Source organism: Anabrus simplex, chromosome 3 (genome assembly GCF_040414725.1).
Source record: "Anabrus simplex isolate iqAnaSimp1 chromosome 3, ASM4041472v1, whole genome shotgun sequence".
Lineage (NCBI taxonomy): Eukaryota > Metazoa > Arthropoda > Insecta > Orthoptera > Tettigoniidae > Anabrus > Anabrus simplex.
The window spans coordinates 90,184,362-90,210,309 of NC_090267.1; the positions used below are offsets into that span (position 1 = coordinate 90,184,362).

Here is a 25,948-nt window from a genome sequence, read left to right on the forward strand (position 1 = left end):
AATCTTTCTATGATTTCTTGGACTCAAAAGTTATTTTTTGCTTTATTTTTTCTTCCACAGGATGATGCAGGCAAATGCTTGGACAGTTCCTATACATTGGCTAGGCTACAGCTGATTCCCCCTTCTTACTCAATTTCAGTCTGCCTCCGTAGCGTAATGGTTAGTGTTATTAGCTGCCGTCCTCGGGGGCCCGGGTTCGATTCCCGGTACTGCCAGAAATTTAAGAATGCAGGAGGGCTGGTATGTGGTTGAAATGGCACATGCAGCTCACCTCCAATGGGGGTGTGCCTGAAACGAGCTGCACCACCTCGGGATGAGGACACGAGTTTACTACTCAATTTCATTCACCATCTCCATTAGCTTCTCATTTGAGGTAGGTGTCGGGAATGACATCTGGCCATAGAAACATGCCATATACTTTGTATCACACTAGTACCTAAGCCTGTCCTCGACAGTTCGAAATTACTATCTATAAAGTAATTGCAAATTCTAACTGGACTATTAATACATTTTATGGATAAAAGTCACACTTTCCAGGTTTCAGCGTATAAATCTCATATTTTGTCCCGTATTGGCTCAGCACAACTAAGGCTATGTTACAAAGAGATTCCCACCTTCCAATACTTGTCAGTTTCTTATAGCTAGTTTATTATTTACACAACATAATCCAGCTTAATCTCTGAATATGATATTAAATAGAACATGTTTTGTACCAATTATGGAACATCTTCAGCTAAAAGATTTAACAAAAAAAGACAAGACAAATAAAACACTTGTGATGATTATGATAATGATGATAAGATTAAATGTTCGTTCATGTTGGGTTAAACATTTCCAACAAGTCAATGTCCAAGTTAATGAATAAAATTGAAGTAAGGGGTCTTCTTTTAAGGCTGGAGAAGTATGTGCTTGTTGAATGTTGAAGGTAAAATTAAGAACCACGGTGTTGGAAACTCGATGATCATGGCCACCAAGTGGGCTGCTGTAACCGGTGCTTATTGATACAGATAAACCCCAGATTCATTCATCTCACTGAAAGACAGTATTTTTCACTGAACAGTTCCAGTATAATGGACATCATTGCAACTTCTTGTAACCCATAGCTGGTACCATTTCAAGTCTCTCAAACATTCCCATTTTCTCAATATGTTTGTGAAAGGCAACAGAAGTCAGAATGTGCATAGTTTGAACTCATGCTGATAGATATAGCTGTGTACCTACATCATCATGGGGAATATGTAATAATAACTTCACTAATAGAAATTTTTTTCTTTAAAAAAGTAAAAAAGTCATGGTCATGAGAGGTTCTTTTTATTTTTCTTCTAAAGAAGATGTAAAACACTATAACTGGTACCAATTTCAGCTGTTGAAACATTCTTGTTTTCTCAGTATCACTGTGAATGGCAGACATAACAGATATTTTTATGTAGATCTTCTCCCAACCCTGCTTCAGGAAATGGGACTAAGGTGGTAAACAGACAGACCTAAGGCTTCCTTAGAGTTTCATATTTTATATATCTTTATTTTATTTTTTTGCTAGTGGCTTTACGTCGCACCAACACAGATTGGTCCTATGGTGACGCTGGGATAGGAAAGGCCTAGGAGTTGGAAGGAAGCGGCCGTGGCCGTAATTAAGGAACAACCCTGGTGTGAAAATGGGAAACCATGGAAAACCATATTCAGGGCTGCCGACAGTCGGATTCGAACCCACTATCTCCCGGATGTAAGCTCACAGCCGCGTGCCTCTAATTGCACAGCCAACTTGCCCAGTGTGTATGTCTTTAAATATTTCTTATAACTTATTTAAAAGACTAGTAACTTCTAAGATTGGGTCATCATGAATAAAGCATATGGTTGCCACTTTGGCATTATTGTATTTCTTTTCGCTTGTTGGTTTTTTGCCCGGTCTAAGAAACCAAGAAGAACAATTGAGAGGATTTGTCACACTGTCCATACGTCACCTCATATTCTGCAGACGTTCAGGCTGAGCAGTGGTCCCTTGGTAGGCCAGGGCCCATCACAGCTGTAGTGTCAGGCTTTTTGTTTTCTTTTTACACTAGGATGGGAGGCAGCTATGATTAATAAGTTCGCAACCTTGACCTTAATTAACTCTCAGTATTGTCAGATTTAAATGGCCGCTTTTCACTGGATGTGGGGTCTGGCTCCTTGGCTGAATGGTCAGCTTAGTAGCCTTCGATTCAGAGGGCCCCGGGTTCGATTCCTGGCTGGGTCAGAGATTTTAACCTTAAATGGTTATTTCTCCAGGCTCAGGGTGTTCCCAACATTCCTGCAACTCACACACAATATTATCCTCCACTACAAAAACACCTAGTTCCCATACGTGGAAAAACTGCTCACCCCCGTTGGAGGGTCTGCTTTATAAGGCCTGTTCCAGGCTAGGAATAGCCACACAAATTACTATTATTATTCTTCCTTTCTTTCTTAATCTGTTTACCATCCAGGCTTGGTTTCTACCTTGGACTCAGAGTGAAGGATCTCACCTCTACCGCCTCAAGGGCAGTGTCCTGGAACGTGAGAATTTGGGTCGGGAATATAATTGGGAAGGAGGACCAGTACCTCGCCCAGGTGGCGTAATCTCTTTTGCCAAACAGGGGCCTTGTGAGGGATGGGAAGATTGGAAGAAATAGACAAGGAAGAGGGAAGGAAGCAGCCGTGGCCTTAAGTTAGGTATCATCCCGGCATTTGGCTGGAGGAGAAGTAGGAAACCACGGAAAACCACTTCGAGGATGGCTCAGGTGGGAATCGAACCCCCTTTACTCATTTGATCTCCCGTGGCTGGGTCAGCCCTTATACCACTTTTTTTCAAATTTCGAGGCAGTGCCTATCAAACTAAAGACTATACAACATAGGCGGACGATTATTATTATTATTATTATTATTATTATTAGTTTAAGAGGGTGTTTACATTTTGAGTATCCTAATACAACATGTGCTTTTAACTACTGTAGCCCAGGTAATTTTTGATTCTAATTCATTTTTGTTTCTTTTCGCAATAAGCAGATTTTTTAAAAAATAATTGATCAGCCTTAAGGCACATAGTTGCAGCAATTGTCTAGTGTGATGGTGTGAACATGGGAAACCACGCAAAACCATCTGTGGTGGGCTTCGAACTCACCATCTCCCGAATATAACATGATCCGTATCGCACGCAGCCAACTCACTCGGCAGAAGTAGTCTGAAGTAGGCGAGGTCACATTTTCTGTCTGACCAAGTAGACTGTTATAATGGTGAAAATCACTTTATTTCAGCTTGTGAGTGCTTTCAGCGTTCTCCTCACAGATCTCTGCACTCAGCCTTCCTCTAAGTTTGAGACCTATTAATGAAAGATAATTATTGTACATTTAGTGTCATTATGCTAACTATGGCCGTACTGACTGAGACTCGTTGCGTGAGCACATCAAGGTCATCTGTTCGGCGGCCTGTATAGCAACAATTACAATTACGCGTCATTCTTCTTACTTAATCTGATCAATATTTCACAGTAACAGTACTAGACCCAAGTGTTTCGGTACGAACATAACATTCATTTCATACACCTCCAAAAAGAGCGTGGATACTAGCACTAGGTTAGGCCGCAATCGGGCCGCAATGCTGTGACGTCAGCAGCTGAGAGCCTGTACCCTAGGTGGCACTGGTGTAGCGAGCGGCCTTGTATCCTAGGATACCACTCTGACCACGAGCACAGCAGACTGGCTGGTGTGATAGATATGCCCCACATTTGAGGTTTTCAAGTGGGACTGTTCTGATAACAGGTTGTTCACAAGGTTTTAAAGAACCTGCAACGTGTGCCGTTATCTGAGTTGCTTCAGGAGTGAGGACACCGACATGACAAGGTAAGTTTCATTTTACACGTTGTTTTACGTCTCACCGAAAACAGATACCGGTAGGTTTTATGACGACGATGGGATAGGGAAGGCTTAAGAGTGCGAAGGAAGCGACCGTGGCCTTAATTAAGGTACAGCCCCAGTATGTGTATGGTGTGAAAATGGGAAAACAAAGAAACCCATCTTCAGGGATACCAACTATCGCTCGAATGCAAGCTCACAGCTACCGGTACGCGCCCCTAACGGCACGACCAACACGCTCGGTGACAAGTTACCGGTAAGTATATGTAAGGTTCGGATGATCATGAACTTAAGCAATACGAAACACGGATGCAAATAAGGATTTAAAATATCTCCATTAACCTGAAGTTCATTGGGATGTTAATTTATGTAGTTTATGAGATTTCTCTTGAAAGTGGGAATGATAGCCGAGCGGCAATGATTCTGCTTATCACTAAACTGGCCGCGGTTCGAACCCTGACCAATGCAATGGAATTTTTGAGATGAAAAGACACCTCCTGTGGTCCGGATTCCATGTAAAACTTGAGATCGTGTAGCCATGATCATGATATCAATAGTTACATAAAACAATGAGCTTGCTCGCTTTGTTTAATTTTTTGAATTGATCCGGTAGGTGTGCGTTTCTAGTGGAGCGGCGAGAAGTGGGAAGAGTGGAGAGTCGGTTGTCCGTTGTGTGCAACGAGGTCGCCAAAGGGATTATCCAATGTTGTTGTCGGAGCTTGCTAAATCTATCCGCAACTTCTCCGCCAGTATTTTAGGATGTTTATTTCGTTATTAGATTATATCTTACAGCTTGTTAACCGAAGACTACAAGTCCGATGGTCAAATTTCTTACCCAAGCTTGTCCAAAATGTGTATGATGTAGCATTCCTTATTCTTTTGCACCCGTAATGGCAGTGGCGGTTTCAGTAAATGGGTCAGGTGGACCCGGCCCCATCCAAAAGTCTGAATTTTTTAAATTTCGAAATAAAAATCACTTTATGAAATCAACGTCCGCCTCTGCGGTGTAGTGGTTAGTGTGATTAGCTTCCACCCCCGGAGGTCCGGGTTCAATTCCCGTCTGAAATGTGGTACGAGGGCTGGAATGAGGTCCACTCAGCCTCGGCAGGTCAATTGAGTAGAGAAGGGTTCGATTCCCTCTTCAGCCATCCTTGAAGTGATTTCCCGCGGCTTCCCACTTCTCCTCCAGGCAAATACCGGGATAGAACCCAGCTTAAGGCCATGGCCGTTTCCTTCCCTCTTCTTTGCCCATCCCTTCAAATCTTCCCATCCCCCACAAGGTCCCTGTTCAGCAAAGCAAGTAAGGCCAACTGGGCGAGACTGGTCCTCCTTTTCAGTTGTACCCCGACCCAAGGTCTCAAACGCTCCAGGACACTGCCATTGAGGTGGTAGAGGTGGGATCGCTCGCTAAGTCCGAGGGAAAAGCCAAGCCTAGAGGGTAAACGGATTAAGGAAAGAAAAGGATGAAATCAACGATAATAGATACTAGGCAGTAAAGACACGAAAGAGTGTAACAGTAAAATTATATATATATTGAGTTAATAGACAACATTTTGTAGAAACGGCTTAGAACTTCTCCCAGAATACTCCACACAGTTTCACTGCTGATCTTTCCTCACATTTATTCATGAGTTCAAAAGTCTTCTACATCTTGGAGACCAGGCGAGTTAGTGGATTCGAACCCCACTGTCGACAGCCCTGAAGATAGTTTTCCGTGGTTTCTCATTTTCACACCAAGCAAATGTTGGGGCTGTACCTTAATTAAGGCCACGGCCGCTTCCTTCCCATTCCTAGGCCTTTCCTGTCCCATCGTCGCCCTAAGACCTATCTGTGTCGGTGCGACGTAAAGCCACTAGCATAAAAAAATAACTCCATTATATTCTCAAAGATGTTTCTTCTTGCTAACTGCAAAATACTCCATTATGTTCTCAAAGATGTTTTTATTGCTAAGTAGCAAAAAAACTTCATTATATTCTCAAAGGTGTTTCTTCTTGCTAACTGCAAGAAAACTCCATTATGTTCTCAAAGATTTTTTTTGCTAACTGCTTTACGTCGCACCGACACAGATAGGTCTTATGGCGACGATGGGACAGGAAAGGCCTAGGAGTTGGAAGGAAGCGGCTGTGGCCTTAATTAAGGTACAGCCCAAGCATTTGCCTTGTGTGAAAATGAGAAACCACGGAAAACCATCTTCAGGGCTGCCGACAGTGGGATTCGAACCCACTATCTCCCGGATGCAAGCTCACAGCCGCGCGCCTTTAACCGCTCGACCAACTCGCCCGGTATATAATGGAGTTAAGGAAACTGTTACATAAATAGCCAGTGTTCTCTTCTCAAAGTTTCGCTATGCGTAAGGATTGTAATAATGAACCTCGAATTTTCTTTAAATGAAAGGACGTTTCAATGAAACGAAAGGTTTACTAAAAATGTGTTAGTCCTTCCTGTGACTACTGCGACGGCAGAATGCAGGTTTTCAACAAATCAAAATGAAATGAAATGGCGTATGGCTTTTACTGCCGGTAGTGTCCGAGGACAAGTTCGGCTCGCCAGGTGGAGGCTTTTTGATTTGTCTCCCAGAGGCGACCTGCACGTCGTGATGAGGATGAAATGATGATGAAGATAACACATACAGCCAGCCCCTGTGCCAGCGAAATTAACCAATTATGGTTAAAATTCCCGACCCTGCCTGGAATCGAACCCGGGATCCCTGTAACCAAAAGCTAGCACGCTAACCATTTAGCCATGGAGCCAGACAACAAATCAAAACATACGTGAGAACGACTAGGTCTGGGTAACACCTTAGTAAACTAACAATGATTCCAACTGAGAAAGAACAAAGCTACTGCCACTCCATGTATGTACCAAAAGCCGTCATTGACGACTTCACCTCGCAGAAAACAGGTCGAATTCAATTCAGCATAGAGCATGAGCATGTGAGTGATATAATTATGTATGTCATAATTATTTTACATGTTTATAATACAGCATAATCATGATCATATTTTCTTTTACATTTTCCGAAACAAATAATCTCTCTACGTATAATTGTCGTAGTATGTATGTATGTATGTATGTATGTATGTATGTATGTATGTATGTATGTATGTATGTATGTGTTACATCCCCTCCTAAACCATTGGAGCACCGAGCTCGATAGCTGCAGTCGCTTAAGTGCGGCCAGTATCCAGTAATCGGGAGATAGTGGGTTTGAGCCCCACTGTCGGCAGCCCTGATGATGGTTTTCCGTGGTTCTCCATTTTCACACCAGGCAAATGCCGGGGCTGTACCTTAATTACGGCCACGGCCGCTTCCTTACAGTTCCTAGGCCTTTCCTATCCCATCGTCGCCATAAGACGGTGCGACGTAAAGCAAATAGAAAAAAAAAACATTGGAGCGATTTACACCAAACTTGGTAGCCTTACGAAGTAGTATCAGGAGACAAACCGCGTGGGGGTAAGGCAATCCAACTAACCTTAGGAGCGGGTGGGGGGTGGGGCGAGGGGTTGACATAAAAATATTCGAAAATAGTGTCGAATCCATACTTTTCGGGGTCGCTGAAATAAAGAGTGACAATCCTGAATTTTTTAAAGTCCAAGTTCATCACCCTTCAATCCGGGCAACGCCGGGTACTACAGCTAGCAGGCAATATATTGTTCAGAAATAATCCGAATCATTCCGTTAAATATTCTGATAACGTGAATTTTTTGTATAGACTGAGTGAACCTTAGCGCCATGTGCATCTCCTGAAGTGGAAATCTCCTTCCTTCATTTTTTCGACTTCCTGACGGGAAATCGAACCCGCATCCTCCCGGGTGAACTGAGCACGCCTTTATATAGCAGTTGAGGCTTTCACGGTCGGCATCACGAATCATGTCTGTATTTTTCGGGCTTGTAGGCCGTGGTCCAGGAGCATGTAATGGTCCCGACTGCGTTCGGCATTATGAAGGGTTCCGATTGACTTCGATGGCTGCGAAACTCACGGTTATAATCGTGAGTTTACTCTGTTGTTGTTGCACTGGCTACCTTTAAATATTATAGTGTTGGGGGATGGGGTGGGGATGTATTTTAAGGTTGTGTTTAGATAGTTGAATGAAAATGTTGGTTTGTGATGCCAAAGGTGTAGGAAGCTACTTTAAACAATTTTATGGTCATTATCAATTTCTTTATTGAGTTTCTTATTTTTGTTTATTATGGCAGTAGCTACGTATATTGAAAACACTTTTACAAGGTATATGGTAAAATCTTTGTACTTGTATCTTCAGTAGTAGCCAGTTTAATGTTAAGAGATCATTGCAATGTTATTCGTTTACACAACCACAGCTGGCGTTTGTTAAACTGTTCTCGTTTTTGTGGTTATGTTTCAGCTACCTTCCTATTCTGCTCACCAGCTTTGTCCTGTTGGGCTCTTTCTTTGGCATTCATGGCGCTCGTATCCTGGGCATCTTCCCTACTCCAGTCTGGAGCCATCAGCAGCCCTTCCAGACGATTATGAAAGCTCTCGCAGCGAGGGGACATCAAATCACTGTAATCAGTCCGGATCCTCTCAAGGTAACATACCAAAGCTTTGTCCCATACCAGATTTTCTGGATGTTTCAACAGTGGCTGAAATAAGCTGAAATACATTGTATGTACAGTTACTGAACAGTCACGGAACGACAACATTAACAACAATTTCGTCTTGGCTCCTTTACCAGAACTGACAATGACGTGTCTTCAGCTTGTTTCACTGTAACTTATCTTCACTATACTTATAAAAATCAGGCTCATCATCATTCCATAACATTTCTAAAATATAATCCTCCTTTATGCTTTCTTTACATATCTGCGCACCCATCTCAGAAGAGAACTGTGAAAGAAAAACACAAGGGACGTAATTATTGTCAAAATACGGTGAGGTGATTTATAAATTGTCCGTCGTCTGAACAGAGCTTGTGATGAACAACAAAACTACAACGCCAGACTGAACTCGGAAGTGAAAAAGAGTGCACTGTATCGTGTTTGAGACAGCGGGAGACATGTTGACAACCGAGTTAACTCGGGCATGGGATGGAAAATGCTACTACTTAAACTATGGCGGCGATGACGAGGAAAACATATTTAGAGCACGGCAACTCCAAGTGAAACCCCTCAAGAACTTGGAATAACTCCCTCCTGCCCTTCTGTCCATGGTCATGCAAGACCAAGCCTCCACATATTCCTTGTCGAGTTATAGGCCTACAAGATGCGCAAAACCCGACTGAGTTCTACACGGATAGCTAATTCAAAGTTAGGTGGGCTACAGATTCGATAAACGAACTGTGTTTGGACATCTTCCCGGTGTTCGAAGGTGTACTAACGACGGAAAATCAAACACGACTACCTATTCCTCCAATACAGCTGAGGAGGTTGGTGGCCGTGGCCTAGTGATATAGATGTGATTCAAGTGATGAGCTTTGAATAGTAAATATTTCGAGAGAGGCGATCATCATGCACTGTGACCGGTAATTTACCCACTCTTTGTGTTTATTAACGCAGTTCTTGCCCTTTAACATTACAATCTGATTTTAAACATAGAATACACGACGTTACTTGCTTAGAATGCTAAATTCAATAGCCATTATTCAAAGGTACAGAAGCAACCTAGGCCCGATTATTAACATCCTGCAGGCGCGGGGCGACTCGGCGCTTGCTATGCGCCATCCTAGCGCGCGCTCAGTACCATTTGACTTTGATTTGTTTCACGTATCATTCCAAAGCTGAAAAGACATACAGTCATAGTAAAAAGTATTCGTACACTTAATACTGAAACAGAAATACCTAGTACAATTATTGTCATGTACATTGTATAACATCAATAGTTTAGCTTTATGTACACTATGTAAAGATATGTACATCATAAAACATACAATTGATAGACATCTCTGTCATTAATACACAAATAAATGAAAATACCATGATTTCATACTCATAAAAAGTATTCGTACAGTCCGGTTTTACTTTCATTCCCCGCTGATTTTTGTGCACGTTTAGTATCTTGCTGGAAATCCTTTTGATTTTACAATGGCCTCAAGCCGCCTAGGCATTGAATGAGCTATCTTGGAGGTGAAGGTGGGCTCAATCTCACCCCATTCTTCCAAAAGAGTCATTTTAAAAACTGGCTTTGATGAAATATTTCTTTTGCTCAGTTTATCTTTAAGATAAGCCCACATATGTTCCATCGGATTCAGATGCGGGGATTGGGGGGTGTTACCACATATTTGAGTGTGTTGTATAAACTCCACAATCGTGTTTCAAGGGCTGTATGCTTTGGATCATTATCCTGTATCAATACATAATTACCCAGACGTCCCATTTTTTCGGCACTAGATGCTAGATGTTTCTTCAAAACTTCAATATAGTATTTACGGTCCATCTTTCCATCTATGAATTCTAAGGAACCTACTTCAGTTGAGCTCATGCACACCCAAACCGTTAAACAATCTCCACCATGCTTCACTGAAGGAAGCAGATGTTTTCTTCGAGTTCTGTGTTCGTTTTCCTCCACACATTTTTGCCATATTATTGAAAAACAGTTAATTTACTTTCATCCGTAAATATAACTCGATCCCAGAATTCTAGAGAAGCATGTTTATAGTCTGTAGCATATTGTAGTCTTTTCTTCATATTTGCTGGGCTAATTCAAGGTTTTTGCCTGGCATTCCTACAATGATGCCCATTCGTATTTAAAGACTTTTGAATTGTAGAAGCACAGATATTAAGTTTTAAATCATTTCCTAGTTCAGACCTCAGTTTTGCAGCACTGGTTCTATGATTATTCTTAACTTTCTTGAGGATTAGTCTTGTAGTTCAATCGTCTAGATTGCATGGACGTCCACATCTACGTGCATTTTTGATAGATTTTCTCTCACCATACCTGTCAATAATTCCCTGAATTGTAGATCTTGTTCTCTTCACAAATTTCGATATTTCCGAGGGCGATTTACAGGAATTATTAGCCCGGATTACCATTCTTCTCTCTTCTTCTGTTGTTTCTTTCATTTTACCACCCATCTTATTGATTCACTGTATCACTTGTTGTTTAGAACGGCTGAAGCACAACTTGTGACGTACCCACTTAGCCCACAGATGTATGACAAATTTATAACGTGGCGGGTCACTTTAATATTAAAATAAATAAATGATATGTCATGGTTTCTCCAGAAACAGTATCCCAAGGGCGCCAGTCTTCAAGCTTATGGCTTGAAAACAAAAGTAGATAATTAATAATAATAATAATAATAATAATAATAATAATAATAATAAATAAAAATACGTAATGAGACTCAAAAAACTCCCAGGGGTGGGGTGAACGGAACACAAATCATTAAGTACACTAACTTGGAATTTAAGGATCATTAATAATCATTTCATAAAATACAAATTAAAACAGCTATTTATTAAGATGAAAACGTGACGTAACGGCGTATTAACGAAATCTGAACTTACGGAAGCAAAAGAAAAAGTGAATGAAATTAACTTTAAGAAAATGAACTGTTGCGCGAAGACTTGCAGTAACTTATGCCATAAGCTCACCAAATGTGGACTCTGTTGTCTTGAAGCTGAAGATAGGTGGATCTCTCGTACAGGCTGCCTCATCTGTTGTTGGATTCCAGTCCTACATCCACATTTCCTGTCTTTAACACTTCCTATTGTACTCCTTACATAAAGTCGTAATGAGTCCTAATTTTAAGTGCAAAACCACCATGGGTTATGTTCATGGAGAGAATACCTTCGTATTCTTCCGTATTACGGAACAGTAGCGTAGCTAAATTCATAATAAAAGCTCTCCTCCCCTATACCAGTCAGAACCGGTCTCCCGTTGACTACCTCTCGTCTTTGAGATAACAAGTCCCAATGAGAGTAACTTTTGAGTAGAATATACTCAGATGCGAAGTGAACTAAGTTAAAATCTTCTCCGATGTGTAGACGTAGAATCGTAGTAAGAGTATCTTCCAAGCGTGAGAATCAGAATCAGAATCTCCAAATGTCAATCTGAATATGAGTCTGAATGAGAGTCTTAATGTGAGTGAATGTCCTCTCCAGCCCTTGTCGGTGGTATATATTGGTTCAAAAGTCTCCTTCCATCAGCCATATCACATGGTCCAGTAAGATTCGAGGTCTCATCCCTTCTCCCTTGTATAGTTGTGCATCCATCACGTTGCTTCATTACGTTCATTCACATAGGCTGAACTTTCTCGCTGAAATAAAGCGTCCCGAAGCTGAGTTTGAAAAGTGGGTGTTAATAATGTATCAACTGTCTCATCATGAGGTGGAGAGGGTAAGGTCTCTCGTAACCTCGATGACGTACTTTTCCTGGAACTGGGCTGAAATTAGCCTGCTGACTCTGGTCACCTCACAACGGCTATTGGAAAGTTTACTGCAAGTTATAAATATGCGTGATGTTGAAATACTTTACCCAATAATTTATTCGTTCAGAATACGTTATAGCCGCGATACAAAGAAATGAAATGATGATTGAAATAGATGATAAAAACCCTATATATATATATATATACATATTAATTTTAAAATGACCTTTCAGTGATTAAATATATACATCTTATCAATTAAATATATAGTTCAATAATTAAAAATATACAGTGATGTCCCAAACATCACAAACTGACTTGATACAAGACGTGACGTTTACTGCTTACCTGCGTTGCAAGGGATGTTATCAATGATTTTGATGTGAGATAAACCATCTGTACGAATACTTTTTATGCATCTATATTTCGAACTTATTGGATGACACGTTTGTTAAAACAAATATTTCTAAGGTACTATTGTTATTTCCGGTACGTAGTCATATTCATCTTTCGCGAAATACCGAAATATAGAACAGTAGTGAAATTTCTAGCAGCCTATGGGCAATGCGTCAACTACAAACGACAACATTGCTTAATGTTTAAGGTGTACGTATACTTTTTCCTATGACTGTACATTCCAACAGAGGCGCAAACACATTCCTTGTGACAATACTTTTAAAATGCTTCCACTTGAAAGGAACCTATATATATATCTGCACACGGCCGACTGGATCCCTCACTGCGCTCCTAGAGCGACGCATCAGTCGGCCATGATCTGCAACAAGAGATGCCATTGAAGAAAGCAAAAATGTCTCACATAGCGTGGATTAGATAAACAAGAACACCTTCTCTTAAACGTACTCACATACTTTCCGCTTCCAAAATCAGAATAGAGCTTAGAAACCGTCAATTCTAGGAATGGTGTAGATTATGTCACAAAAGGATGGATCTACCTTGTTTTTTGTTTTTCTTTACAAGTTGCTTTAGTTTGCACCGACACAGATAGGTTTTATGGCGACGATGGGACTGGAAAGGGCTAGGAGTGGGAAGGAAGCGGCCGTGGCCTTAATTGAGGTACAGCCCCTGCATTTGCCTGGTGTGAAAATGGGAAACCACGGAAAACCATCTTCAGGGCTACCGACAGTGGGGTTCCAACCCACTATCTCCCGAATACTGGATACTGGCCGCACTTAAGCGACTGCAGCTACTGTATCGAGCTCGGTCACAAAGGAAAAGGTGTGACCCTATTTGAACAATATAAACCTACAAATAACTGGATTAGAAATTGGCGTGAGGGAATGAGAAACGACTGCTAATGTGTGCGATGTTCCATCCATTCCTGACAGGTCCCCCAACGGAAACCTCTGTAGGCATTGCCGAAGAGAGAGATAGAAACCCTTCTGAATAAACTTGAAATAATTATTTTAGTATTGTGAAGTGGACTGTATTGCCATGAGGCTGGTTCTCTCACAGGATGCAAGAAGGGATAATATAAACAACGGTAAACTTCAGTAACTATATTAAACATTGTCATGTGAACAATCAATACATGCTGTAGGCCTATAGGTAGTTAATACACTGGTGCAGGACTAAGCTGCACCATGCAGGGCTACGCTGCCACTAACACTCAAGTAAACATAATGTCTCCGTCCCTTATGTCCAGGGCACGTCCACTCACCCTCCCTCTCCCTCTCACACCGAGCTGCCAGGGGACATCCGAAGGCCATCTGGTAGCGCCAGAGAGAAGTGCATCACACCAAAGGGAAGTGGTGCTACCTACAGGCTCCTGACATATATACATCACTCTAATATTACACATCCTCCGCCCCGTTGAACCTGTTCAAAACATAATTATATGACAATATGCACAGAGAGTTAAGGAGGAGGCAGAGGCACCAGCTTCGTGATAGCACGCCTTAAGATATTGGAATTGCATCTGACGTCGGCAACTCTTATTAAATTGTCCCTTCCTGGAAACACCTGCTCAGTAATGCCCATCTTCCACTGCAAAGGTGGCAGATGATCTTCCTTCAGCAGAACAAGCGTGCCTGCTTGAAGATTCGGATGCGACGTGGACCATTTCTTCCTCTGTTGCAAAGTGTGAAGATAATCCTTGGACCATCGACGCCACCAGTGCTGCTGCATCTGCTGAAGGTGTTGCCAGCGTGACAGTCTGTTTGGATGAGACTCAGTCATATCAGGGTCAGGAATGGACATGAGTGGAGCTCCAATGAGAAAGTGACCAGGTGTGAGAATAGAAGGATCGCTAGGGTCATCGGATAATGCACACAATGGTCTAGAATTGAGGCAAGCTTCAATTTGCGTGAGTATGGTAACCAACTCTTCGTAGGTTAAAACTGTTTGACCCACAACCCGACGGAAGTGGAACTTCATCGCCTTCACTGCGGACTCCCATATTCCGCCAAAGTGTGGGGAACGTGCCGGAATGAAGTGCCATTTGAATTTTGATGCTGCAGCATGATTGCTCATTTCCTTGTTGAATTGTTCGTCCTTCAGCATTTGCTGCAGTTCCTTATTAGCCCCAACGAATGTTGTAGAATTATCACTGTAGAGATCTTGAATATGTCCACGACGGGAAACGAATCTTCTGAGGGCTGCGATGAATCCCTGAGATGTCAAACCTGTGACAGGTTCGATATGTACAGCTCTCGTGCTGAAGCAAACGAATATCGCAACATAGCATTTGTAGATCGATTTACCCTTCCTGGATCCTATTTTAACATCAACTGGCCCTGCAAAGTCAACACCTGAGGACAGGAATGGACGAGACATCTGGATGCGAGCCTTTGGCAGTTGGCCCATGAGTTGACTTGCATTCGTTGCCTTAAGCCTAAAGCACTGCATGCATTTGTGGACGACTGATCGAATGGTTTGTCTTGCTCTAGGAATCCAGTACCTAGATCGTAAGGATGTGAGCAGTAGCTGAATCTCAGCGTGGAGAAGTCTGTGGTGCTCATATTGAATGAGTAGACGAGTGAAATGGTGATTAGGAGGGAGGATTATTTGATGCTTCCTATCGTAGTCTAGGTCTGAGTTGACAAGTTTTCCTCCAACTCTCAAAATTTGTATTTCATCCAGAAAAGGGCTTAGACATAAAATCTTGCTCTTATGGGAAATAGGCTGCCCCTTGCTTAAGGCTTCGATCTCACGTGGGTAGCTGACCTGCTGAATCAGTCTAATACAGGTCAGGCTTGCCTCTTCAAGCTCCGTTGAAGAGAGTGGTGTGATGTGTTTGTGTTGAGGGTTGCGGCAGTTTAGGACGAAGCGTTTGCAATAAGCAACTATTCGGACTAGTTTACTGTAAGAGGAATATCTTTCGATTACATCTTCGGAGGCTCCTGAAGTGGTTAGCAGTGAGGTGACTGGTCGTACTTCGGGCAAGTCTTGAGGAAGGTCTCTGGGAGTTGAATTTAACCAGAATTCATTCTGTTCTTCGAGCCACTTCGGGCCCTTCCACCACAATGGCGTTGACTGAAGTGCTGCGGGATCTGTGCCCCTAGAGATTAGATCTGCTGGATTGTCGTGCGTGGATACATGTCTCCAGGATTCCATGTTGGTCTGCTGCTGAATCTGAGACACTCTGTTAGCTACAAAGGTCTTCCAGCGGGTGGGTGTGCCCATTATCCAGGCGAGCACAATCATAGAATCAGAGTATAAATGAATGCTATGGATGTCGAGTCCAACAACAGGAACTACCCTTTCAATTAATCTTGCGAGTAATGCTGCTCCACAGAGTTCCAGTCTGGGCAGAGTGATCCGTTTCACTGGAGCCACTCTTGATTTGGCGCATAATAGTTTGCTTGTGATTGTGCCGTGAACATCCATGGCACGAATGTAGAGGCAAGCTCCATATGCTCTTTCACTAGCGTCACAAAATCCATGAAGTTGTATATTGGAAGCGAGGTGAGGAACCACAAGCCGCTCAATTCTAATGTAGTTCAAGTGTTGTAGAAGGTTGACTAGGCTGAGCCACTTATCCTGCAATTCGTCTGAGAAAGGATCATCCCAGCCCAAACCAGAGCTCCATAAGTCTTGCAAGAACACCTTATATGTAATAACAACTGGGCTTATGAGTCCCAACGGATCAAATGTAGAAGCAACTATGGACGCGACCTCACGCTTAGTTATAAAGTGTCTTGCAGGGATCTTGTTATCCATCGTTCTTGAAATGCTTCTTATCAGGAAATGGTCTGTTGACGGGTTCCAAAGTAAGCCGAGGGTGTTGACACTATCATGTGTATCGAGTGAAATCAAATCTTGAGTTTCCTTACAGGTGGGTGGAATTCTTTCCAGAAGCTCGCTACGGTTGGCTGAAAACTTTCGAAGCTCAAACCCTCCCCTTTCGAGCAAGGCGATTAAATCATCTTGTAGTTGTACAGCTTCTTCAACCGTTCCAGTCGCGGTGATTAAGTCATCGACATAGAAGTCCCTCTTCAGGATTTGAGATGCTAATGGAAATTGTTTCATTTCGTCATCGGCTAGTTGTTGTAGAACACGTGTTGCAAGAAATGGTGCACAACTTGTACCGTACGTTACCGTTGTCAATTCATAGATTTTAATATTCTGATCTGGGCGTGATCTCCAGAGGATGCGCTAGAGTGGAGAGTCTAGCTGGTGCACGTAAACCTGTCTGTACATTTTGCAAATGTCAGCAGAAAATGCTACAGGCTGCATCCGGAAACGCAAAATAATGGAGTAAAGATCCTGTTATATGTTGGGGCCCACCATTAATGTGTCGTTCAGTGAAAGTCCGTTGCTAGATCGCGCAGAACCATCGAACACTACTCGGGTTTTCGTGGTGCTACTTGTATCCTTGAAGACGGGGTGGTGCGGCAAGTAGAACACTTCTCTTTCGGAACTGCCATTGTCTGGAACTTCTGTCATGTGACCTAGTTGCTCATATTCCGACATGAATTCATTGTAGGCACGCCGAACATCTGGTTGTCTATGCAAACGACGTTCTAACTGTAGCAACCTCTGTTTTGCGTGTGAGCATGAGTCTCCCACCGGACCCACTTCTGAGCGACGAGGAAGGCGGACAATGTAGCGACCTGTAGAATCTCTCGTTGTGTTGTGAGTGAAGTGTTCTTCACATCTCATCTCTTCAATCGTTCGAGGTTTGTTTGGGAGGTCTTCTAGTTCCCAGAACCGTTGAAGCTGGTCATCCAATGAGGTTTCTCCACGGATGAAGAATGAGCGTTGCGGCTGTACAGTTGAAGACGGTGTGCTCGATGCATTTATTGTTCCGGACAGTATCCATCCAAGCTCTGTTTCTTGCAACACTGGATAGTTCCCTGGTTTGGTCATCTTCCCACGACGCAAAATTTCGAAAAAGATTTCAGCACCTAGAAGTAAATCTATTCCTCCTGGCTGGTGGAAGTTAATATCCGCGAGTTGGATGTCATCTGGGAGATTCCAATCGTCATAGCAAAGCTTCACAGATGGCATGTCTCCCGTAATACGTGGTAGTACAGCGCAAGTGACTGTTACCTTGTAATTGCTTGCAGTAGACTCTAAGTGCAGACATACTGAGTGTTTCGACTCGGACATGACCTCATTAATCCCTTGGATTGGAAAAGATATGCGAGACTTCTTCAACCGAAGCTTCTGAACTAAGGATTCTGTGATGAAATTAGTTTGTGATGCAGAGTCTAGAAGAGCTCTGCATTTTTGAAGTTGTCCCAACTGATTACGGACCATGACAACGGCTGTAGCAAGCAATACATGAGCAGAAGCCTTAGGTTTAAAGGAACAATAGGAACCGAATCCTTCGTGTGAGTCTTGTGCCGAATCCGACTCCGTACTATTCTCGGCACTTACTGGCATGGCAGACTGTGTATGGTGCTGATGGACAAGTGTATGATGTGCCTTGCCACACTGACGACACACATTACCTGATGGACAATTAACAGCATTGTGCCCACTAGCCAAGCAATTGAAACACAGTTGATGTTCCTTAACAATGTCTAACCTTTCTTGAACACTAATGTCCCTAAATCTTCCACATTTATAGATAGGATGAGAGAGCTTACAGGCTACACATGCATTGTTAGTTGAAACGTAGCTGTGTTTAGTATCTCTGTTTAATTTAGGTTTTGTTTTCTCTTGTTGGATAATGCTAGGCATGTTAGATTTAATTAATTCTAAGGCATGACACCTTTTTTCTAAGAATTGTAGAAATTCGTCGAGTGATGGAGATTGTTTTGCTGATAACATGAGTTCCCAGTCCTTCCTAGTATTGGCATCAACCTTATCTAAATACAGCTGTGAAATGATTAGTTCATGTAGTGGAGTTGACAATTTTAGTGCTTCAATGGCATGTAAATGACCCTTACAATGACTTAATAAAATGCGTAGGGAATGTGGGCAATCCTTATTTGTTGCTGGCGGAGATAACAATCCCTTTATATGTGTACTGGCTACTAAGCGTGGATTGTCATATCTCTCACAGATCAGATTCCAGGCAATATCGAAATTGTCAGCAGTGACCGGCAAGTTCTCAATTAATTTATGTGCTTCACCTGATACTGCTGACAATAAATAATAATATTTCTGAATCTTATCTATAGTGTCATTATTGATCACCAAGGAATTGAATGTGTCATAAAAATGTCTGAAGTCAATAATATTGTTATTAAACACAGGCACCTTTATAGGCGGCAGTTTTACATTAGCCCTGCCTGAGCCCACAGAATGTAAACTTGGTGGAAAATTACTGCCCTCTTGATCTTCGATTAATCTCGTCATATGAGCCTGCAGATCATAATACACCTCTGAGAATTGTTCCCTATCCCTCTCATGATGTTGGGAGTCGTCATCTTCTATTTCTAGTTGATCTTGCACGACAGTATAGTCCTGCCACGCTTGTTGTAAAGCATCAAGTCTAACCTTAACACTGAATTTATCAATATGACCAGTTAAAGAATCGGTATATTTCTTTATGTTGGTTACCTTCGATTTCGCGATTCCACGCTTCTTTATTAATGACTTTCTAATATCGGGATCCATTGTGTGCAAGGATTTGACAAATGAAAGGAAGTATATGAACTGAGCTTACCAATTGTTGATTCTGCTGATGAACTCGCAATGGTGCTGGATCCAGTGTCAGCGCAATGAATGTGACGTCACGCCGCAAGATGGCTGCTTCCAACACACGTTCGAACGACTGGCCGATATGCACAAGCGTATATTGTATCACAGTCACAACACTCTCGAAACTACATTTAGTTCACAGTATGCACAATCCGTTAATTTTAAAGTACACCTTCTATGCATCCGGCCCGTGATGGCCATGAATAAACTTGAAATAATTATTTTAGTATTGTGAAGTGGACTGTATTGCCATGAGGCTGGTTCTCTCACAGGATGCAAGAAGGGATAATATAAACAACGGTAAACTTCAGTAACTATATTAAACATTGTCATGTGAACAATCAATACATGCTGTAGGCCTATAGGTAGTTAATACACTGGTGCAGGACTAAGCTGCACCATGCAGGGCTACGCTGCCACTAACACTCAAGTAAACATAATGTCTCCGTCCCTTATGTCCAGGGCACGTCCACTCACCCTCCCTCTCCCTCTCACACCGAGCTGCCAGGGGACATCCGAAGGCCATCTGGTAGCGCCAGAGAGAAGTGCATCACACCGAAGGGAAGTGGTGCTACCTACAGGCTCCTGACATATATACATCACTCTAATATTACACACCTTCCTTATGTTTTGGGATCTTACCCTCATGGAGAGATGCTGCGGAACGCCAAGCATAACAAGATTTGGTCCTTAATAGCAAAGACCCTAAGAGAGAAAGGTTATAGGGACACCGAAGAGGTATGCAGATTTGCCGATAATAGTAGCAGCAGGATAGTTTACATCAGGGGATCCCAATTTGTAAGGGCTCGAGGGCCATATTGGAAACCTTAGTCATGTTCGTGGGCCGCACTTGAATAATAGGTCAATTTTCGTAAAATTCTGCATATAGTAGGCCTACAGAAGTACCATTATGAAAAAATAAAATGCATAATTCAATTGAAATAAAGGTTTGATAATTTTAATTACTTAGGTAAAACATTATTTTACAATTGCATTAAAGAATGACATTTAGAGCCGGGCTGAGTGGCTGAGTTGGTTGAGGCGCTGGCCTTCTGAAGTTGGTAGGTTCGATGTTAGATCATTCCGAAGGCGCTCAAATACGTCAGCCTTGTGTCGATTGATTTACTGGCGCGTAAAAGAACTCCTGCGCGACAAAATTCCAGCACCTCGGCGTCTCCGAAAAACATCAAAAGTAGTTAGTGGGACGTAAGAACCAACCATTATTATTAGAAATTTGGATTTTAAATATTAAAAAATGAAAAAATTCATTCAGATCAAGCGAATTTAAAAAAAGAGGAAATTATATTAAAGAATGAACTAGTTCGGACTTAGGTCTATAACGAATATGAAAATTAATACATTTTTGAACGACCTATAAAATATTATTTTGTAACTATCCTTCACAAATTTATTAAAATGCTCTCGCGGGCCGCATTATATGGCTTCGCGGGCCACATGTGGCCCACGGGCCTCCATTTGGAAACCCCTGGTTTACATCATAGTCTACAAGGAATCGGACGGTGTGGGATATAGAGTAGACCTCACAATTCATTTTGAAATCTCTACAGACCAGTAGGAAGACGTTGATAGGGAAAAGAAGCTGATCGAAGAAGCGACCATACCTCGTTATAAGTACAAACTTGGATTGGAGAGTATTAGATTATTAGGATTAATGGTGGGAGCTTGAGGGACAATTCCTCTATTCAATGTGAAGTTTTTGATGCAGCTTAACTTAGACGATCTGGAACTGCTAACTATATCTTTGCTAGCTTTACGAGGTTACATTGCATTGCTTAGAAGTTATTGCTATATGCTATAACTCTTGTGCTTAACATTTTAAGAATAATGTAAGGTCTGATGACCCAGATGTTAGGCCCCTTTAAACAACAAGCAACAAGCATCTAGAAAAATGTAATAACAACATAACCATTGTAAGCTGAAATTATACATTTCATTGTCTCGTTGTGCTTTGTCCACGTGGCAACCTTCAACTGAGGGAAGTTTTTGTAAATAAAATAAATAATTCTGCTTGACAGTTGAATCTTGAGGCTAAAAGTGACCGTCGAGGCCTGTGTCTCCAGGCCTACCGCTGAAATGTCAAACATAAGATCTCATCAAGATGAACATGATGGCGACAGAATAATCGAGATACTTATCTCCGCCCATTCAAAATATATGCACTCAACAAGATGATCATAGGTTGATATTACGTCACCCGCTCTGTCCTTGTGACACACCTCGCTTTTCCAGGGCAGCCGTGGCGATGCGATTTGTTTCTTTCAATTGATTCCATGACTTACGAACAAATTTGTTACATTCGATACATGCTTTTCATCAGTAGCGGCGATTGGGGATTACAAGTGGGAGGCAGAAACATTTATAGACAACATGTGAGGGTGCAGATGAGGATGGAGTTGATAAATTTTATGAAGCATTGGGTGGCATCGTAGTCAGGGTCAACAGCAAGGATAGGTTAGTGGTAATGGGCGATTTCAATGCGAAAGTTGGAAAATAAAACTGAAGGATACGAAAGGGTGATTGATAAATGTGGGGAAGATATTGATGCTAATAGGAATGGGAAGCGTTTTCTGGACTTCTGTGCTAGTAAAGGTTTAGAAGTTATGAATACATTCTTCAAGCAAAAGCTAATCACTGCTACACATAGGAGGGTAGGGTTACCAGATCCGTACTAGACTATATCTTGACAGACTTCGAATTCAGGAAATCTGTTAGGAATGTACGGGTTTTCCGGAGAGTTTTCGATGATAAAGACCACTATCTGATCTGTAGTGAACTATGTATCTCTAGGCCTAGGATAGGGAAAATGAAATCTGTCTGCAAACGAATAAGGATAGAAAATCTCCAGGACGAGGAAATTAGACAGAAGTACATCGATATGATTAGTGAGAAGTTCAGCACAGTAGACAGTAAGCATGTTCAGGATATAGAAGGAGAATCGGTGGCACTCAGGGATGCTGTAGTAGAAACAGCAAGGGAATACGTAAGAAAAACTGTGTGTAAAGATGGGAAAAAGTGAGCATCTTGGTTGAATGATGAAGTGAAAGCAGCTTGTACGTAAAGAGGTTTATCAGAAATGGCTCCAAACAAGGGCTAATGCAGACAGGGAATTGTGCGTAGATAAACAAAACAGAGCAAAACAAATTGTTGTTGAATCATAAGAAGTCATAAGAGGATTTTGGTAATAATCTGGAAAGGCTAGATCAAACAGCAGGGAAACCTTTCTGAACAGTAATAAGGAATCTTAGGAAGGGAGGGAAGAAGGGAATGAACAGTGTTTTGGGTAATTCAGGTGAACTTATAATAGATCCCAGGAAATGAAATGAACGTGTTTTTTCAGTCAATAATCGGGTCAGGAATGGAATTAATGAAGCCCCCATCTTGCTGCGAGGATAGGAATTGTCTTGGCTGCCGAAGCCTGTCGCACCCAATGCAAGGTGCCACGGGACCAGGCGACCTGCACAAATTGCCACGGCAATCACGCAGCATCCTTCCCTGGCTGCCCATATTTTAAGAAGGCAATAAAACCATCCAAAACCAACAGGAACACAAGCACAACCTAACCCACCCCCGCCTCTTCTCACCACCCTCACCCCTCTCATCAATACGCCCAACAATAACCTCTTACTTCTTCCCCTCAGCCTACTCCAACATAAAATTCAGTCAAATTCAGGGCCCCCTCGGTGGATCGAGTAGCCGAGATCCTGAGAACCTAACCAGAACCCGAACTCCACTCCCACCTCCGCCCCCACCCCCCCAATCCATCCCCCACCAAGAAAATAAGACCAACCAAGTTCCAAGTTCTCACTTCCTTAACGCATACTGCCTTCTTTAAAATGCTAAACACCTATAAGATGAAGCACTGGTTTTGGAAGACGAGGCGGTGCACACAATATGTGCTGCTCATTATGATATTATAAACATCGCACACTCACACTAAAAGTCAACTTTCAGTTAACTAAGTGTTAGTCACTGCATTACGACGTCGGTTAAAACCCATGCAAACTTCCTAACGCAACCGGGCGTGGTCAGCTCCTGGATGGGTGACCACCAGGGCTACCACAGCCGACACACACGTAACTGCTGTGTCAGCAAACACGGAATGAAGATCGACCTCCTGGTCACTCACGCACAAACACACACGAACACACGTAACACTTGACATACACACATACAGAAAACGAAATTACAATAATACACAAACTGTCAGTTAAGCAATATCGAGCGTGGTCACCCACTGGATTGGGTGACCACCCACCCGCATACAAACTGTTCTTAAAACAAACTAACTAGTTTAAACACACATAATAACACACAACCGACATACACTCATAACGAGCCGACAGAGGAGCTCCGAAGAGAGACACCGGTATCGGTACGTCACAAATCATCTATCTCTTCGGAGATAGGTGGCTTGACTTATTTCCTTTAATTCCATGTGGAACATAGAGCCTCGACGAAATTTCTCCAGCTTGTTCTATCTGCCGCCAATGCTTTCACTTCCCTCCATGTCTTGTTAATTCCAGCAATCTCCTTATCTATGGTTCTCTTCCAGGTAATCCTCGGTCTGCCTTGCCTGCGACTGCCTTGTGGATTCCAACTCAATGCCTGCCTTGTGATACTCTCTTGTGGTCTTCTCAGGGTGTGCCCAATCCATCTCCATTTTCTTCTCATTATCTGTTCCTGTATGCGACCTTGACTTGTGGCCTCCCAAAGGTCTTTATTTGAGATAGTTTTTGGCCACCATATTCTCATAATGTACCTCAAACACCGATTTATAAAAGTCTGTAAACTTGTGGTAATGTCTTTGTGCACTTTCCAGGTCTCAATTCCATACAGTAACACAGATTTAACATTTTAGTTGAATATCCTTAGCTTCGTTTTTATACGAATGTGAGGGGATCTCCATATTGGTCGTAACTGTGCAAAAGCTCCTTTGGCTTTATTTATACGACTCGCCACATCTCTAAAAGCACCTCCATCCTGGCTTACCATGCTTCCTAAGTAGCAAAATTCCTCATATCCATTCCATCTAGAGTCAAGTTGCAATTGTTACGATGGTTTATGCGCATTTCTTTAGTCTTGTTATTAATCTTTAAGCCTACTTCTTTAGCTTCTATTTTTCATTCAGTTTGATTTCCATGTCCCAAAAACATTCTGCAAGAAGACAGAGGTCATCCGCATAATCCAGTTCTTCCAATCGGTTATTTAATCCCCACTGAATGCCACGCTTTCTATTCGTTGCTTCTCTCAGCATACAATCCAGTGTCATGATAAACAAGATTGGCGACAGTAGACATCCTTGTCTTACTCCAGATTTTACAGCAAAAGGTTCAGACAGCTTCCCTTTATGTTTTACTTGACAAGTATATCCATCATACATTGCCTGTGTAAGACGTACTATCTTTTGTAGACGTACTATCTTTTGTAGTGATATTTGAGATTATTCTATACCATTGACCACGATGTATTCACGACAGCTAACCTCCAACTGAGCGCGCGAGTCAACACAGCGCCATCTTATAACAGAGTATGCGTGTGACGTCACGTATTTAGCACAAATTGCTCCTTACTTTGAAGCGCTATTCCATGAAAACTACGTTTCAGATTTTACTTTTAATTTTTGCTGCAGGTAGCCTCCTTTTTTATCTGTCAATTGAGACATTAAACATAATCGTAGATTAAATACTCTCGGCGATATATGTGTCCTGCGCGTCGTGATGAGGATAATATTTGCTGCATATAGGAGGATGAAAACACGCCCCATTGACTTACAAGGTACCTTTCTTGATAGGAGGTGCATTCTTATGCCTATTATTTTGAAACAGCAATCCAACATGCCATGATCGAGATGTACTTTCATGTCATAGTACCAACATTGATAGGTCTACCCATTTTGAAGAATGTAGCTGTGTATTAGACGTGTAGAATATTTAAGAAACTGTTAAAAATATAGAATACCAACAATGGAATGACGAGAGTTATCACCCCCCTCCTAACGAAGAGCAACTGGGGGTTCGCAACGAGCAAAGGCGAGTCTATGTGATCTATAGGTCTATAGGTGGGTATGTAGGTATGTATGTATTGCATCTCCTCCTATACCACTCGAGCGATTTCAACCAAACTTGGTACACTTATGACTTAGTATCAGGAAAGAACCTCGTGGGGGAAAGACGCCACAAGCACCCTTAAAGGGGGGATGTGAAGCTTGGGGGACGAGTTACAAAAATAATCGAAAATAGTGTTGAATTCAGGGTTTTCGGGGTCGCTGAGATAAATAGTGACACTCCGGATTTTAAAGTCCAATTTCAGTCCCCTTCGGGGCGTGAGCGATGGGGAGTGAGAAATAATAATAATAATAATAATAATAATAATAATAATAATAATAATAATAATAAGAAGAAGAAGAAGAAGAAGAAGAAGAAGAAGAAGAAGAATAAGAAGAAGAGAAAATAGAGCCGAATTCATCATTTTCAGGGTGGCTGAGATGAATAGTGACACTCCGGAAATTTTTTAAGTCCAAGTTCATCAGCCTTTGGGGTGAGGGACGAGGGGAGAGTGAGATATAATAATTATAGTAATAGAAAAGATAAGTCGAATCCATAGTTTTCTGGGTCGCTGAGA

At 42.1% G+C, this 25,948-nt stretch overlaps 1 protein-coding gene across 2 annotated transcripts in view; it reads left to right on the forward strand.

Moving 5' to 3' along the window:
• Positions 1 to 3,682: 3,682 nt before the first annotated feature.
• Positions 3,683 to 25,948, forward strand: part of LOC136867050 (UDP-glucosyltransferase 2) — a 67,318-nt gene continuing 45,052 nt past the window's right edge. Inside the window, exon 1 of one of the 2 annotated variants that reach the window (XM_067144155.2) lies at positions 3,683 to 3,854. Coding sequence is in view for 1 of the 2 variants with exons in the window: in XM_068227004.1 (XP_068083105.1) it covers positions 8,355 to 8,414 (60 nt within the window). In the remaining variant the exon portion in view is untranslated. Of the gene's footprint in view, positions 3,855 to 8,234; positions 8,415 to 25,948 lie in introns of those variants that run through there. The other variant, XM_068227004.1, reaches the window with a different exon arrangement.